Here is a 17,540-nt window from a genome sequence, read left to right as displayed (position 1 = left end):
TAATAAAGTAATCTGAGTTTTATCAAATTTCCATTTCACATCAAATCCGCAGTCCACACATATCACAGAAGTTCACACTAAAAATATGAAGAGAAAGCAGATTCCACAAGTCTCAAGCCTGTTCATGTTTAACCTTCTTTTACAGAAAGATGTTAAGAATGTAGAAATAATCTCTAAACAAGCTAAGTAATTTCACTTCAACGCCATGGGCTAGGCTTCTCGAGTTCGGTATCTCATAGGTGCGCTTTCTTCCAGGAATTCTCTTGCTGTGTACCCTGAACTAATATTTGCAATAATAAAAATATACCTTGCACAAGAGGTTTGAAAAAACTGATTTTATCAGTCACTAAAGGAAAAGGATGTATCAGGAGAAAACATTTTGGCTCAAACCTCTTCCCTCTCCCCCCAAAAAGGGCACTCAAATTTTCATGAAAAAACCAGCCTACGTGTACCTGTGTGAGTTCCCACATTTTAATGGAAGACACAACAGTCAAACATCTTTGCAAACAACTGGAAGAGACTCTTACATTCAATCTAAAAATGAAGTATTAAAGAGGTCAGCAAACAACACCTCAGTTTTGGCCATACTGACTACCATCAGTGGTGCACCCTGGCCTCCCATCAGGAGACATGGAGACACCATTCATGACGCTGCTGCCTCCTTTGAGAACGCACGTAGAATCAGTCTCGAGGAGAAAAGACAACGCAGAAAGAACTGCGCCTTGCCAGTACCGTCTACGGAGACTTTCTGCTGTGCCCTTTGCAACTGGACTTGCCTATCCCACATCGGCCTTTTTAGCCATCAGCACGCTGGCAGCAAGGGTGGGTAGTTTCCTTCTCTTATCTTCATTCACAAAGTCTAGCCATGATGATGATGATGATTCCACAGATTTCAGTTGTTACAGCAAACACAGTCACCACCTATTTTTTGTATTTCGATTTAAGTTATCAGACATGGAAATACTTCCCTTAAAGTGAATAAAAACCAGTGTGTCATGACAAATACGGCCTCTTTGAGCAAAATACTGCAAGACTTCTGTTTTTTAAATGGATTCTCTGCATTGATTACAAAAAACACACCTATTTTAGAGACACCAATGAACAAAATTGCGTTAATGTTGTAAGACAACACAGTATGGACAGAAAGCGTTTCAGCTGGTAAATGGAGGATTCCAAGTTTCTCCTTTAGCAGTACAGCACGCTGCAGAAAGCACTGCAAGATACAACACAGCGTTTGCTTCAAGGTTTTGCATGTTAAATTGTTGAATCTGTACTGCTTTCCATCGCTGCATATCAAAGCTTAAGTTTGTTATCTGATTATCCTATTATCAAATTTAAGTTACTGCCAGCTTAACTCCATTATGTCATTATATCTGCAAACAATTCAAAGCATTCCCAAGATGATACGCCGTATTAGTTTGAAACATTAACAACAGCATTCTGCCTTATTTTTCATTCTTTTCAGAGAAATACCTACTCTACTCAGTCTTTAAAATCACTGTTGGACACACCATGTGTGACTGGACAGAAATAGTGTAAAGCTAACAGCTACCTCAAGGGTTACTGATGCAACTAATAATGACATTAATTTAAATTATCTTCTCTCCAGATTCACCCAGAATAGAAGGATTCCAGAACATTCCCTCTCTGCCCCCTTCACTTTAAAATAAGTATTTTTGTATTCACTTCTGAGATTCTTCATCACTTGATGCCTGTGCAAATGGAGAATGTGTCTTTTATAGCTTCCCTTCCCAAGATACTGAATGTTTTCAGGGCAATGCTTTCAAAGAAGCAATTTACTATGTACAGCCTTTCAATTTTTAAATATAAACCAATGAAAAATCAAGGAACTACACGAGCAAAAAAAATATGTTACTGAGAATAAGAAGACCAAATCACAAAGCGAAATTATCAGCAAGTGTGCCACTGGGAATACAGTGAAATCTCGTTCTTTTACAGCTTTGGCTTGAACTTGCCAGAAAGAAGCTCTTTAAGCATTTCAGAATTTTTTCCTTCTGGTGGTGAGGGCCATCTGTCATGATCTGAGGAAAACAAATAAAACAATACACTTAGTTGACTAAGGAACTAGGCATTTTACTTCCGTGTCCTCCCGTTGCCCAACTTCAGTCACTGGAAAGGCATTATTTTGTAGCCCATTTCTTACCTGGTATTTCTAGGGTATGGCTATATAAACTTTGGCCACCATCCACGACCATGGTTATCCCAGTTATGTATGAAGCAGCTGGAGACAGTAAGAAACACACTGCAGGAGAGATCTGACAAAAGAATGACAATTTTAATCTTTCTTAAACTGCTGGGAATTGTTCATATCAAAGACGTTTGTAAAAACTTCTACAGGCAAGACATAGCAACATTTTCTACTCAGTAATGAAAACCATAACAGTCTTAAAGCTCCCTTTCCAGTCACAGACATCACATACATAAGAAAACCAGTAAGCTCTCAAAGATCAGCATCAGATGCTGAAAATCAGACAAGAAAGTTGACCAAGTTTATTACGGATGCACATTCTTGATGGAAGAGAGCTAAGTACTTTTAAGACACACTTTTTGCACATTAATATTCTCACTTTCAGTGCTCCCTGCTGGAAGTCACCCTGTTCAGGAGCTACTGTCTACTATGAAACACCTTAGCTGTAAGAAGTATCTAAATTCAATTTTCACTGTAACAGTGACTACTGCTTAAGTCTCCCACTTGGCACCACTACACATTACTACATTTTTTCTTTTTTAATATTCCGTCATTGTGCAAAATTAAGTCTTCCTTTTGTTGTTCTCCATATAATAAAGTGTCTTCAAAATAGAAAAACCGAAGTAGAAACATCACAAATGTTCTGAAGTACATTACCTCCTCAGGAACTGCTGATCTCTTGGCAGGAACCTTTGGTATGCTCTTTAACCACATCATGGTCCCTTGTTCTCCATAGTTTGCAACAGCAGTTTCTGAAAATACTATTCCCTGTTTTAAAACAGCATAGTGAAAAGTTCTTTTGCATATGTTTAAAGTGTCATCATTGTAAAATTGTGAAGTTGCAATTACTGGGATTTTCTGTGGGATTAAACTCTCTAAACAGCACTTGAATGCAATGTTTTAAAATTTAATGGAATAGTATAATTTATCCAAGAAGGTAATTTGGCTGCTAGCTGTATCTCTGTTCAACCACAACAATTCAGATTATTTCAATTCTCTACCCTCACTGCAGTAACTATGAAGTGGAGAGTATAAAGAAGAAACTCAAAGACTGTTTTGAAGTAACAAGCATTTCATACTAGCTTACAGCAGAAAACTACCAAGCCCCAAGAACAAGTTCTCAACAGTTCCCAGTCATCTGTAAGAACACTCGATTCATGTTCTTGTGAATTATGGAAGCAGATTTCACAGTCGATTCACTCTTCCTACTTAGCTGCTATAGAAACGGAAAAAGGTGACTATCTTTGCTCTGATGATTATACAGCCCAGTTGAGACCTCAGAGGGAAGATGAAGGCTACAGGAATAGGAACACAGGGTTGCATAGGTTAGTTATGACAGAACCTTTGGGACTCAAGTTTAAGTAAGATAACAACATCTGAATCCATCCTAAGATTTCTAAGATATCTGTGAAATGTGACTGTATTTTGGGAGCTAGGGAAGTAATTCATATGTGAAACTAATTTTTTTTTTTAGAATGCATGTTTTCCACTCTGTGTACCCATTTACACGTTACTCTGCTCCTGTAAAGCAGTAACAGTTTGGTATGGTTACCCTAGACCTAGCGTGCCCACAGAGGTGACAGAAGGATATAAAGTATTACTGTAACTGTAACATGGAATTTTGTTACCACCACAGTAACAAAGCTAGCCAATACTTCTGAAAAAGCCAAAACAATGAAGTGTTTGCTTGTCAAAATCTTCTTCTCACATGTGCTGTAAAATATAATTAGTATGATTCATTAGGTAATTAGCACGCCTGAAATGCTGCCTTAATTACTTACTTCCCCAAGACTTGATAAATCAGAAAAAAACCCAAATAAACAGGAAAAACAAGCCAGTAGATCTTAATATTTAAGAAGTTTCCAGATGAGTTAGGACTAACAGAGGCTACGTAAGAGCATTACCTGAATGATCACCTCACATCTGCCATTAAGCATTCTGTGCTATGCCAGAGAAAGGAAGGCAGATGTTTTAGGACAAGAGGCACAACTGGATATATGGATGTCCTACAAAGATAGCAAAAAGATCTTCCTAGGCACTGGTTAAACAGATCTGACACTTAAGTACTCTATGAGCTAAGATACATTCTGAATGTAGAAGTAGCTGGACAAAGTTTACCTTTTCTCTTTCATTTTCAAGAGACTAAATGTGCAAAATGAATTTTGGTTAAGAGTGAAGACAACACAAATCACAACAGATCACACAATCTCAAATCTAAAAGCTAGGGCTTCTTTATAACCTCTATCTGCAGCACCAGGTACCAGAAAATACATCTGTTCTTGCCATACAGTTATTTAAAACAAATGCTACATGTTACCTACTTCCTCAGAAGTGTGACAGGCATATTTTAGCTGACCTGTGTACTGGTGTCCTGTCTGCATGTATTTGATAAGAAAAAAAAACAATCAGAACACACATTTTTACATGCAATTTTTTTGAGAGAAGGTCCACTCCAAATAGAGTCTTTTTATGCCTAAAACTGATCTAACTTAGCATGTAGAAGACAAAGTAAAATACACTATGTGACACATTCAGTGATCTTCAGAACAACTTTGTAAACACAGGCGAAAACCACCAGCATACCTGAACCTCAAATAGAAAGAGTTTTGTGAATTCAGAAATAACGTAGTCATTACTGGAACACAAAGTATTTGGCAATTATATGTCCAGGGTGTGTCAGACAGATCACCAACTCCTCTAAGGTATCATTTCATTAAGCAAGAAAAAAACCCAAACAAAACAAAAGGCAAGAGCGCCAAGTCAAAGCAGAAAGCAGGAGCAATTTTACCCCACATTTCTGGCTCATCATACAAGCAGTACAACGCACTCTCAAATGACCTGAAGAACGTAGGTGAGGAGATTATAAATAAATACATACATAAATAATCCACACATACATAAATAATCCACAAACAGTTTCAGGCTATAGATTTTAAAATCCTTTTTGGTCTGAAAGTTTTAACTAGGAACACGTACAATGGCTAAATTTAATCAGATTGTTTGCTATGACTTACAGGAGCAACACTGTTGATTCTCACTCCACTGTGGGCCCATTCCAAAGCTAAAGTCTTGGTTAGGTTATTCACCGCAGCTCTTGCAGCTCCTGTGTGCCTATGGAGAAAAGAAAGCAAAAGAAGCATCTGTTCCCTCAGCTAACAGGACCCAATGTTAGTTCTACCACAGCCTTACTAAGGTAGTCGGTGTAGCTCTGTATGGCTGGACCAACGAACTCAGAAAGATTTTTCTAGTTTATAAGTTTGACTGTAGCTTTGCAGTTTAAACAAGCTATGCTGTGATTTCCTGTCGTTTCTGGAAATACTTCCCCAATGCGACACGAGGTCAGCTACATTCTACAGCAGAAGCAGGCTTGTAAAAAGAAAAACAACTGGAGGCAAAGTTCAAACTGTGTAAAACTACAAAAGGTAGGCTGCACAGGTAAAGCAACACTTGAAAGGACAGTGGTCTGAAAAATAGTTTAGATCTTCTGGCAAAAGTGATCAAAATTAGCCACTGTTCAAAAATTATAGGTAGATTAACATAGAGACGACAATAGGCAGAGTGGTCTCATAAATCTTGGTGCTATAGGAAACTAGTCTGAAATTAATACAAGCATGAATAAATGCAGACAAAATTACTGCAGTGATGAATAGCAGGCAGCGGGACTCAGAGAAAACAGTTTAGCCTCTTTAGCCTATCAAAACAGACAGAGAGGAGATAGATACAATAGCTTCTCAAACACCAGGAAAGGAATAAGAAAAACTTAAAAACAAAAGAAAACCTGACTTGTTTGTAGGTTTAGGCCAGAAATAACTAACTTCCAGGCACATTAGGTGCAAACAAACTTGACGAGTTTTGTGTTTGAAATCAGTACTTATGAAAACACGTATCGGTTGATTTTTGACACGAGCCATGACTGGACTTGTAAAGGCACGTCTCTTTCAATAGTGCATTTCTAAAACAGAAATCAATTCAAGAGGAATTCAATTTGAAAGTAGTTTTGTCTATCCATCTACATCCACACACAGCAGTTATTTAGAAAACTTTTTTGCACTGTTATTCAGAATTAGATTTTTTACCTTTTGGTCCAACTCTCAAATACAGCTTCAGCCTTTTTGCTGTGACAACTCAACCAGACTTAACCAGAGTGGAGAAACTCAGGTAACTGTAGCTTCAGCACCACCCTGTGGATCTCCAAATTTGTTTTGCACTACCATGAACAAGCTTGCAGCTTTGAAAACTTTCAACCCTGAATCAGGACAAAGAGAGGTAATGCAGTATTTGCTCAAATTATATATTTATATGTTCCTCAATAGAAATTAAATTTCAAAGTTAAAAAAGGTAGTTTCAAAGAAGAAATTCAAATTTTTTTTCAGCTAAGAAGCTGACAGCTTCAGAATTTCATTTGAAAAGAAAACAACGGAAACAATTCCTTTTCTAAGCATTATTTCTCTTTCAAAAAATTGGAACTTCTTTGTTAGAGAAGTTTCACATCAGAAGACTCGTGCTCACCTCCATTTCAAGTATAAAGAAATTTTAACAAAAATATACACACGCAGATACAGAGAGGATGCTGCATTCTCGTGCAGACAGCTGTGACCACTGGTGTAAAGAAAGGAGCAGAGCAAATAGAACTGACTCTCTGCAGAGACCTTCTACAAGCAAGATGGCTACAAAGTAGGGGTTAAAAGGAAAATGGTGACCAGAGGGACAAAGTCAAAACGTGATAACATACTAGAAATGTTCGTCCTGCTCTCCTACTCCCAGTCCAACTCCCATAACTCATTACACCATCAAGACCTGTAAACTGACAGCAGAGGAGGAAAACAACAGGTGTCAAGTCCTTGCAAACCCTCCAGAAATTTGGAGAGAGAACACACAAAGGACACATTTCAGTGCAACCAGTGCCACTAGCATACCATTTCTAGTGAAAGCTTCATAGTTTCTTACAAACAAGTTGATAAGAGACCAGAGATGTCATTACTCCTGTAGTATCTACTGAATTAATAAGAGATCTCCACACATACAGCCCAGCGATAACATTGTTCTCTCTTGACCTAACCACTGTATTTCTATACTCTGGCACTGCCCAGTGCACACCTTTCTAAAATTAAATATTTAGGAGCAATTAGTACTTCTAGAGAAAAAATATAGGAAAGTGTAAAAATAAAATAAAATAAAATAAAATATATATTACGACATTCCAGGAAACCCATTTCTCACGGCAGCAGTAATGTTGACAATGGCTCCTCCATGCTCCTGCATCCAGGCATTGTACACTGTATGAAGGAGGAAGATAGCCTATAAATATCAGAAGAAATGCATACAAATGAGGTTGCCAATTGGAAGCCAACTCCAATTACACTACACATTTCCTGTGCAGATTTAGATAAACAATCTAAACTCACCACTGGATTGGTGAGGTAATAGGGACAGTCCAGGTAACACTCAATGTTTGTCAAGAAGCCTTTTGGTGGAAATCAAGATTTCATGCTTCCATGTAAATTAATTTCATTTCTATATTCCTAATGCTATCTGAGAATCATGTATCATACTTACATTTAACTTCAAATCTACACCCCTGATACGAAATAAGTCTTTTCCCTGCATTACACAGAGAATACAGGCCACAGAAGTTGAGTGGTTTTCCTATAGTCCTTTAAAGGAATATCCAAGCCAACTGACTCTCCAAACCTGGCCTTAACCAGAAGGTCATACTTGCCTAAATATGTATCTGTATGTATGAACAAATGTAATGTACAGTAAATGTAAAGCTTTGGATGAGGTTAATGAAAACCAATATCCGCTGTCTGACAAGTGTGGGAAAAAAGAAGGTAGGGAAATGTTACATTTCTTGTCTTCTGGTATTGCTGTAAAAAACCAAACCAAACAAACAAAAAAAGCTTCATGTTCAGTCCTTACCTGCTTTGCAGCAGTAGAAGGTCCCTGTCAGATTTGTGTCTATCACAGCATTCCAGCCTTTTGCACGGATGGCTTCAGAAGGACTTGCAAATTGGCCCCCTCCATTATTCACCAGGAAGTCAATCTTCCCATGCAGACTCAGTGTAGACTTCACTAAAGCTTCTACCTGAAACAGTATTTGTTAGTGTGGTATGCTGATTCAGCTTTATACTCCATTTCAGTCTCAGACAGTATTTTCTCTCTCACATCCTTTTCACACATAAAGAGTACCACCAGCCTTCAGGGAGGCTGAAAGATCAGTATGACAGGTTTAGTCAGCAAGAAGGATTGGGCTGAAGGAGGCAGGGGATCTGTGCCGCTAAAACACACCCAAAAGCCTTAAGACCCACTAAGAATCTCCTGACATTTTTCACAAGGGTGGCGGTGTTCACATCAGATGCTCAAAGAGTTCCATATAAGGCAGCTACTCTATTTCATCTGACCCATACACCTGAGCATTTTTAATACAAAACGTAAGTCCTCTTGTGAAGTTTTAACATTCTTATCTCAAAGTTTTGCACATTCACTAAAGCTCTGACATATGAGTTGGCTACAGCCAACCTTCTTATGCAGACCCAAAAGGTTAGTTTGTTACCTTACAAAACATGAACTCTAGAAATACTACAGGTTGTCTTCTTTAGCAAAAGAAACGTGAATACATTTGACTAAGCACATACCTGATGTCTGTAAGTAGTATGAATGCTTACGAATAAGAGCACTGTCTGGCACTAATTACCTTTGGGTAACAAAGCAATAGATATTTTATTCACTCAAAGAGCTGTCAGTGCAGAAAAGGAGTGGCTTAAGTTCATACGGAAGGAAAAAGATGTTGAGAATTTAAACCTAGCTCTAACACTGACCTAATTTGAGCTACAGGCTGTAAGCTAAGCCTTTTGCATTGTCTTCTGTTTTAGGAATACAGCTGTTTTGTCACACAATCACACTAAACACAAGAGAACTTCTGGAGGTGAATGTATTCCAAAGCATTCAAAAAAATTATGGGTATCAAAGCTGATGTGTTTTTCGTATTGCAAGATAGTAACAAGAACTCTATAGAAACTGCTTCATAACTTAACCTTTAACTCAATAAACAGAGGAAATGGGACAAGACTGTTTCCTGCTTATATCACCTATCACAACCAGCTACCATGCATCAGTTATTCCTACTCAAGCATATGTAAGAAGTTAATCTAGCGTCTGCGGGCAAAGGAAACACAGACCAAGAAAAAAAACCAAAACCACCAAAATCAAAAAAGGAGTGACACTGCTGAAACAGATTTGACATGGGCAAGGGCATCAGTCAGCCTTCCTCTGTATTGAATTAGCATCAGAAATATAAGAACAAGCAACACACAATCTGTATCTCACCAAAAGTGTCACCTACTCAGTCTCATAAACAGCTGCCTTGCAGCTTTTGCTGCTCCCAGTTCAGGGTGGTTTAACAGGGTAGTATGGATCCCGTAAGGATGCACCTCTCTGAAGAAGGAAACCTAAACAAACATAGTGACTGAAGCCTAATTGAAAAACTCATGCTCACAGAGAAAAAAATGCCTTAATAAAATATTTTTGATACCTAAGTCACCATCTCTGTGGGATCTGAAGAAAAAAAAACCTCCACCAAAAACCCAAACATCTGTGACAGCAGTCCCAAGCCCATGACTTGTGAGAAGCAACATGGCACAAAGACTTCCAGGTTTGCTCACAACCAGAGAAAAGCAAGTTACTTCTCACCAGGCAGAAAAGGTCACACTTTGCTCAGCAATATCAAACTCTTCTCCCTGTCAGCCTGAGAATCTTGCTTTGAATAGTGTTCTCCGTAAGTCATTGAAGTATGGCCTCATTTATGGAAAATAAATGGTTTCAGATCAAGGAGTGTTTCAACAGGCTAACGCTATTCAGGCTGGATGAAAAAAGACCCGAAAGAGAAAAGGGAAAATGCTAAGAACCTTTAAAAACATAACCAAACCAAACAACAAATGTCAAATTAACAGAAGAAAAATCCGCTGACGAGACACTACAAGAAAGTTTTCAACAGGTGGACAAAAGCTGCAATGACACATCATTTCAAAATGTTTCACGTTTTATTTTAAGAAACTGTTGTTGTTCTTAGTTGTCGCTCCACATTCTCAGAGCAATAATAAAAAAAAAACCAAACCAAAACAACAAACCAAAACCAATGTGTATCAGTTCTGCTTCCCAAAAGCCAGCAAAGACCAGCAGGCTCTCCACTGACAGCTCAGATGACTCCAACTGTTGCAATCTTCATGGTGTCTTCTGTGTTGAAAATAAAGCATCCTCGCAGAGTTCCTCTCAGTTACAGTAAACATGGTGACAGAAGTGAGAAATGGTCTGGTAGCATACATTTAAATCACATTGACAGCTAAAGAAGATTCCCTTCTATTCCTAAATATCCAAGATCCACACAGAAAGTACTTAATTAAAAAGCTACTAAAGACTCTCTATGGAAGCGAAGCAAAACTGCAGAAGGTACAGCTAACGGCTTAGGATGTTCTTCTGAAAAAGACTGAAAAGAACAAAATCAGGCATTTCAGATGTAACCAGAAGACTGGAGCTCTTCAATAAGAACCTTTTTTGTGTGACTGCAACTCAAAAGTGTTATGCATTAGCACACTTCCACAGATAATCGAGATGGACTGAGTGCACCCTCAGCAAGTTTGCTGATGATACCAAGCTGGGTGGTGAGGTTAATGTGCCAGAGGAACCTGGACAAGCTGGAGAAGTGGGCCCAGGTGAACCCCATGAGGTTCAACAAGGCCAAGTGCAGGGTCCTGTGCCTGAGTCAGAACAATCTTTCTTACCAATACAAGCTAGGAGATGGTGTGCTGGAAAGCAGCCCTGAGGAAAAGGACTTGGGGGTACTGGTGGATGAAAAGCTGGACATGAGCCATCAACATGCACTTGCAGCCCAGAAGGCCAACCTCATCCTGGGCTGCATCACAAGAAGTGTGGCCAGCAGATCTAGGGAGGTGATTCTGCCCCTCTACTCTGCTCTGGTGAGACCTCACCTGAAGTACTGCGTCCAGCTTTGGAGTCCCCAACACATAAGGACATGGAAGCGCTGGAGCGAGTGCAGAGGAGGGCCACAAAGATGATCAGAGGGCTGGAGCACCTCTCCTACAAAGACAGGCTGAGAGTTGGGGTTGTCCAGCCTGGAGAAGAAAAGGCACCAGGGGGACCTTACAGTGACCTTCCAATACCTGAAAGGTGCCTATAAGAAATCTGGGGAAGAGCTGTTCACTAAGGCATGTAGTGATAGGACAAGGGGTAATGGTTTTAAACTGGAAAACAGTAGATTTAGGTTGGATATTAGGAAAAAGCTCTTCAATATGAGGGTGCTAGATCTCTGGAACAGGTTGCCCAAAGAGGTAATGGAGGCCTCATCCCTGGAGATATTGAAGGTCAGGCTTGCTGGGGCTCTGAGCAACCTGATCTGGTAACATTGTCCCTGCTCACTGCAGGGAGGTTGGACTGGATGAGCTTTAAAGGCCCCTTCCAACCCAATAAATTCTATGATTCAATGACAGTACTCACTGACACAGAGAAAAGGGACCAATGTCCACATGCATTCAGAGGTCACCTTGAACTCGAGTAAAACTCAGCAGGCAACCTACCCACGACACGGTGTTAGAGATTTGCTATTCGGGGACTAGAACTAGTTGGCATTCTTGCACAGTGATAACAGGTATTTTTACTTCGTGCTGCTGCTGTGCTATTTTAAAGTAAGACAACAGGAATCTCTTATCCACAGCTTCCCACCAAGCCATACTCTTTCACTACGGGCTTCAGGCAGACAGGCATTAGGTATTTATAAACCAACGGAGACTATGCTAAGCTATGAAGTTTATTGGAAAAGAAAAGCTACTAGAGAACTCAGACGCAAGGCAAGTGTTAAATAGCACTGTATTGAGTCTGTCTCAAGGAGTCTCGTTTGTCAGATGACCGAGTGGCAGATTTTACCCTCAGGGTCTGGTCCAGCAGCAGTTGTTCTTGCTGGAGCTTGGAAAAGGGACACTGTTCACAGAAAACTGAATTGCTGATTTAAAAAGCAGCAGTTGCCTACTAGAAGTACAAGAGTTTAACTTCCACTTATCCAGATATGTCTTCTACTTATTTAGATGACAGTTAAAGAAACGTTTGTCCAGAATATAATGCAAAAAAGCTTTATGAGGGTAAAAGGTTCATTATCTCTTTCTTTCCTCTGTCAATAGATTTGCTGTAGCTCAACATTTAAGATACAGAAACACATGGTTTCCCTTCCCAGCATCTACAAAGATAAATAGAAAGCTCTTTTCATAATTGAAAAAGGACGAGGTCTCTCTGCTCCACTCTTGCCATCTTTACATTGAGGCACTGGAATTAATTAGAACCTTGCATTTTGGAAAAAGAGCTCAGTTTGAAAAGACATACCCACTCACCCACCAACCTGTCCCTGCCTTACCTGCGTCTCAGCAAAAGCAAACTGACACGCTCTTGTTATGTTCAACACATTATGTGGGCAGTGCTAGAAAATGTCCAAATTAAAATAACTTCAGCTTCATAATCACTAAGAAGCAATCTTGATCACTACACACACTCCAGACCACAGGATAAGGGACAGGTGCACAGTCACTGCTTCAGGATAAGGCCCCATGATGACAAAACACAGAAACCTCAGGTGCTCTTACTGGCATCCAGAACCCTCGACTCTTCCGTCTTCAAAAACAAAACAGGCTTGTTATCCTTTACAAAACACTCAATCGAAAGCTAGCCAAAATCAGCAGCAGCAAACTCGTGACAGAAATAAGCCTGACAGGTTATGCAGCAGTTGAAAATCCTCCATCAAGCAAGATTATTTCTTGCACATTAAACAAAAAGTAAGCTTTGTTAGAAAGCAAGAGGGCCTCTGAGGATGAAGATTAAGAGACTTAAAAATGTGAATTCATTAAGCCATTCCCGTGATGTCTGCCATCAAGCTTGTGCAGAAACTAATTCACTGCACCTTCTTTGACTCTTCCTAGGCCAGAAAGAGCTCTAACAGACACACTGCACTATATGAGGAGACACAAATTTCACAGATCCAAACTAGGGCACACAGGAGCAGCGAGCTGTGTCATCTACAAAGCAGGTCAGTTACTTTAAGATTTGAAATATGAGGAAAAAATAATCTGGCAATTTTGAAAGCACTTTCATCTTCCTTAGATCTCCTTTATTCAAAGTCCCTCCCTCTAGTTTGCCCAATTATAAAATTAAAACCAGGATAGAATTCATAGGGGCCTTTAGTGAAATGCAGAACTATGATAGAGATGGAGGGATGGAAAAAAAAATTTAAAAAGGCATTCTATATTAAGAACAGCCAGCTTGTTCCTAGAGGTGATCTTGGTGGCTTCCTCTAAGAGATGTACTCTTCGAAAGGTTTCCGTGAAATGTCAAACAGAAGGATACACTAAATTAATTATGTAGTTCTTCAGGAGGCTTCCTGAGCTTTGCAGCTTGTAATGGATCAGTTCTGACATCTAAGGAGGCTTGAACTCCTAAGTTTTTTCCCTTGTTGAAACACTTACAAAGTCTTTCTCCCTCACATATTCTTTGGTACCTGGTATAAGAGCTGAGAAAGAAGATGTAATGGCCCACAGGGAATACTTGTAGAGGCTGTCCTCTCTAGCCAAGAACACGCATTCGTGAATTTCTGAGTAAATATTCTTTACTCATACTAAGCTGAAACCAGACAATGAGTTGTAAAGCTATTAATGAGTAGCAGACAGAACCAACACAGTCGTATAAGTCTTGTTTCTTTCAGCAGAAAAGCCAGAAGTTTCAATGCCCTCTCACCCCATCTTCCACTGTAAACAGGAAGCTACTCCTGCATTTGTGAAAATGCTGAAGAGAGTTACATTGCTGTGTTGCCTCTACTCAAGATTTATCTCCTAGCCTAGAAAAATCCTTCGCTACATCTTTTACTGATCCCTGTTCCTAAGACTCCAGGTCCCAGGCACTGAATTTCAGGTTAAGAATGGAATAGGTTTTGAAAGTGGATGCGTGATTCTCTTTGAATACAAGTAAAAGCAGACAGGCACTTCTCTAGTCTCTGCAAGGTAATTAAATGCAAATTAGAAAAAGCTATTCAGCATTGCTACTCTTAGCAAATATAATAAATAAGCAGTAGTGAGCAACGAATTGTGAAAAAACTACATCCCTCTGTTCTGACGGTTTTTAACAGTGTAAGTTACCGACTCTTAATTTGAGTTTACCTAGCTTCAACTTACAAACACTAAGCACCTAAGTGTAAGGAAGTGCTATCCTCACTACAAATTTAAAAGCTGAAAATTTGATCCATACAATTCTGGTCCAATAGTGATTTTAGAAATTAAGTAACAAGTGGTCAGGATTTAGCAATCTTTGAGAATCTCAGCATTAAAGAAATAACAGAGGACAGGGCCAGAAAAACAAGAGCTAAAGAACAAAAAAATCACAGGATGTCTCCTGTGACATCCTGGAAAAATCCTGTGACAACCAGTAAAAATACCTGGTCTTGGAGATGGGCATCTGGAATGGATAAATAATTGTTTAAAGCATACACTTAAGTTCTCATGTCAACATGCAACAGAAATTGCATTCCTTATTCAAAACTTCCACAAAAGGCTTATGAGATTTTCACAGTAATTTTTTTCCAAATAAGACTTCAACAGAAAGAAGTAAGAGCAGTTGGAGAACTAAAGTGAGTCAAACTGTAAGACTGAGTCAACGACTGAAGAATTCAAGACTGGAGTTTAATCTACCTTAATCCTCTGAACCCTCTCTTCAACAGATATGGATATGAAATGACAGTGGTTTATAACAACTTCTACTCGCAGTAGACCCCTGATACAGGCTAATCCAATATCGTATGAAAAGTCCTAAAAAAGTTCTGGTGTGTCTGTAAATGAGTAGAACTTTAAACTGAAAAGAAGATAATCCTATGATGAAACTGCAGGGTAATAGCAAAGACAGAAATTTCTCCAAGTAGCAGCACAGCTACTGGTAACACAGAATGATGCCTAAACACTTTACAGAGCACTATAAATGAGACTTTAAAAGCACCTTCAAAAAAGCTTCCAAAGCCATCTAAGACTGTTTTGTCAAATATGTGTTTAGCCACTCTTAATAAGCAGGAAACAATGGAGGAATGGTATTTCATTTAGTGGACATTACCTCATGTCACCATCCAAGACCCCTACCATCTCACGGAACACTGCAGGTCCCACTAAATCATTTTCAAACTGATGCAGAAATAGGATTCACGTCCAGAAGGTTGTTAAGCATGCCAGAGTACTTTCTGCAAGAACAGTGACATGAAAGAAAGCTTAAGCCTTTTCTCTCTTTACCTCTTTTCTTCCCTGTAGCTTTAATCATGTAAGTTGCCCTCTGACATCTGTCATAAGCTATTATATTGCACCGCTGATCCTAGTAAATACAAACCTAAAATTCACTGGTAGGTGAAAGTGAAATACTGCACAGCCTCAGGGTTCACCTCCTTCAGGAGAGAAAGTCTAAGTATATCACTATAAATATATTATGACATGAGCTGTTCCATGAGGGAAGAATCTTATTTTTTATTTGCTTTATGGTTGTATATTAGGACGCTTCCAGAATCTTCCATAGCTACTGAAGGTCATTAACATTTCTTTAAGTTAGGCTAGAATTTAACAAAGACTTTGAAAGGCTAAGAGAAATGTAGCAATCAGTGGTCACCGAAATATTTTCTAGCTGTCTTCAATAAGTTAAAGTCCAACCTGATGCTGGACTTGTAAATGTTTAATTACACAGATTAAAAATTAAAAGGTAAATGCAGACTTCTGAGGAACCTGAATTAAATACTTTTGCTCATGATCTTCCATTTTTTGTAATATGAAGAAAAAAGAAAAAAATCAACTGTGATAGCAATAGTTTGTAATGAGGCACACCTCAAATTGTAACCAAAACTGAAATGTGGCTAAAAATAATACCTGTGGGTTGGTTTTTTTTCTTTAATACTAGCAAAAGTGACAATTCGGGGCACTTGTGTCAAGCCACATGCACTGAGATTCCATGCTATGACTTCCTGTTGGAAGGAATTCTTCCGAGGTCTCCATCTTCACAAGTTAACGCCCCCTCTCTGCTGTCACAGAAATGTGACACAGAACCGCACTAGGAGGGCTCCAGCTCGGCCGCAGACCATGCCAGTCCCAAGGCCTGCTTCTCCCAGAAATATCTGAAATATGTATGCATGATCAGAAAAACACTAGCAATGACAAATGTTTTCTTGCTTAGGTGGCTAACAAACGGTCTTCTCTTAGAAAGCAAACCTCTACCTCGATCAATTTAACAGTGTGTTACTGCACCTGTCCCCTAATCTCAGCCACTTTTGAGAGGGCCAGAGACCTTTGGAGACCTGAGAATTTGTATTCACAACATGCTTGTGACATGTGAAGCCCCAGAACAAGATCGCTGTCTTTACCTCATCTTCTTTGCGGATATTGCACTGTATAGGAGTCACTTTGGCAGGACTCATGGAAGAAAATGTATTATTCAGTTCTTCTGCAGCAGCTTTTAATCGGTCAAATTTACGAGAGGCAATAACAACATTGCAACCTGTAGAGAGAAAATGAAACATCCTTCAGCTAACATAGTTAAAACTTCTGTTATGCTAGTTTTTTAACATCATCATGGAGATATCTTGTAGGGTCTGTGTTTATTAAGTCCTTGACTGTTGAAGTTCTTGCAAGAGAGAGATATGACTGCTTCTTCGCAACTGTGCCCCCTGCCACAGATCCCATTGTGGCAGGAAAAGAGCAATCAAAAAAAAAGTCCACAAGATTCCCCCTCCTTCCTGCAGAAGGGAAGAAAGGCTGTGAGTTGTAGAGTCAGCAAAGTAGCTTTCAGACATAACTTTCACTGCCTCTGCTCACAGCTGCCTCATTTATCAATTACACAATTGAAAGATGTTTCAGCAGGTCCCGACTGCAAAAAAATGCTCATTCCTAAAACCACAAAAATAATCTTACTGTATGTCTGAGTGTAATTTTTATTAGCAGTGAGCAATTTTAATGCTCTGATTTTTTAACCCTACAGAGTCTGAAGGAAAGGATGATAGCTCACAAGATTAATTCCTATCTGCAGACTACAGGCAGCAGGAACAAAGGCTTCCCTGTGGCACCGCCACATGCTGGAGAACCCTAGCGCAGAAAAGAGAGGAAAAAAATAGGCAGGAGCTCAAGCCTTCTGATTTTTTTTCAGCATTTGGAGGCAGAAAGACTCATTCTACAGAGAAAAACAATGGAGGTGCCAAATTAATTGCAAACACTCACACTACAACCAGTCTAGTTTCTTCTGTCATGCCAGCGGACTCAGGACAGCT

General features: G+C 39.3%; 1 protein-coding gene across 1 annotated transcript; it reads right to left on the bottom strand.

Moving 5' to 3' along the window:
* Positions 1 to 1,860: 1,860 nt before the first annotated feature.
* PECR (peroxisomal trans-2-enoyl-CoA reductase) lies at positions 1,861 to 16,796 on the bottom strand. Its single transcript, XM_010192451.1, has 7 exons — positions 16,641 to 16,796; positions 8,129 to 8,294; positions 7,404 to 7,485; positions 5,224 to 5,320; positions 2,867 to 2,977; positions 2,165 to 2,276; positions 1,861 to 2,042 (listed from the first exon to the last, which is right to left on the bottom strand). Exons 1-7 carry the CDS (start codon positions 16,794 to 16,796, stop codon positions 1,954 to 1,956), a joined length of 813 nt encoding a protein of 270 aa, XP_010190753.1. The 3' UTR covers positions 1,861 to 1,953.
* Between the last annotated feature and the right edge of the window lie 744 nt (positions 16,797 to 17,540).

Source organism: Mesitornis unicolor, unplaced genomic scaffold (assembly GCF_000695765.1).
Source record: "Mesitornis unicolor isolate BGI_N332 unplaced genomic scaffold, ASM69576v1 scaffold51420, whole genome shotgun sequence".
In the NCBI taxonomy this organism is placed as follows: Eukaryota; Metazoa; Chordata; class Aves; order Mesitornithiformes; family Mesitornithidae; genus Mesitornis; species Mesitornis unicolor.
This window is presented reverse-complemented; position numbering and strand designations above follow the sequence as displayed.

Bases quoted from the DNA above. Each gene is read 5' to 3' on its own strand.
- PECR (XM_010192451.1), bottom strand. From the start codon at position 16,796: ATGTTTCATTTTCTCTCTACAGGTTGCAATGTTGTTATTGCCTCTCGT. The intron at 7,486-8,128 runs GTAAGGACTGAA...TCCTTCATACAG, and splicing joins CTTCTACTGCTGCAAAGCAG to TGTACAATGCCTGGATGCAG. The intron at 2,043-2,164 runs GTAAGAAATGGG...TGTTTTCCTCAG, and splicing joins CCATACCCTAGAAATACCAG to ATCATGACAGATGGCCCTCA.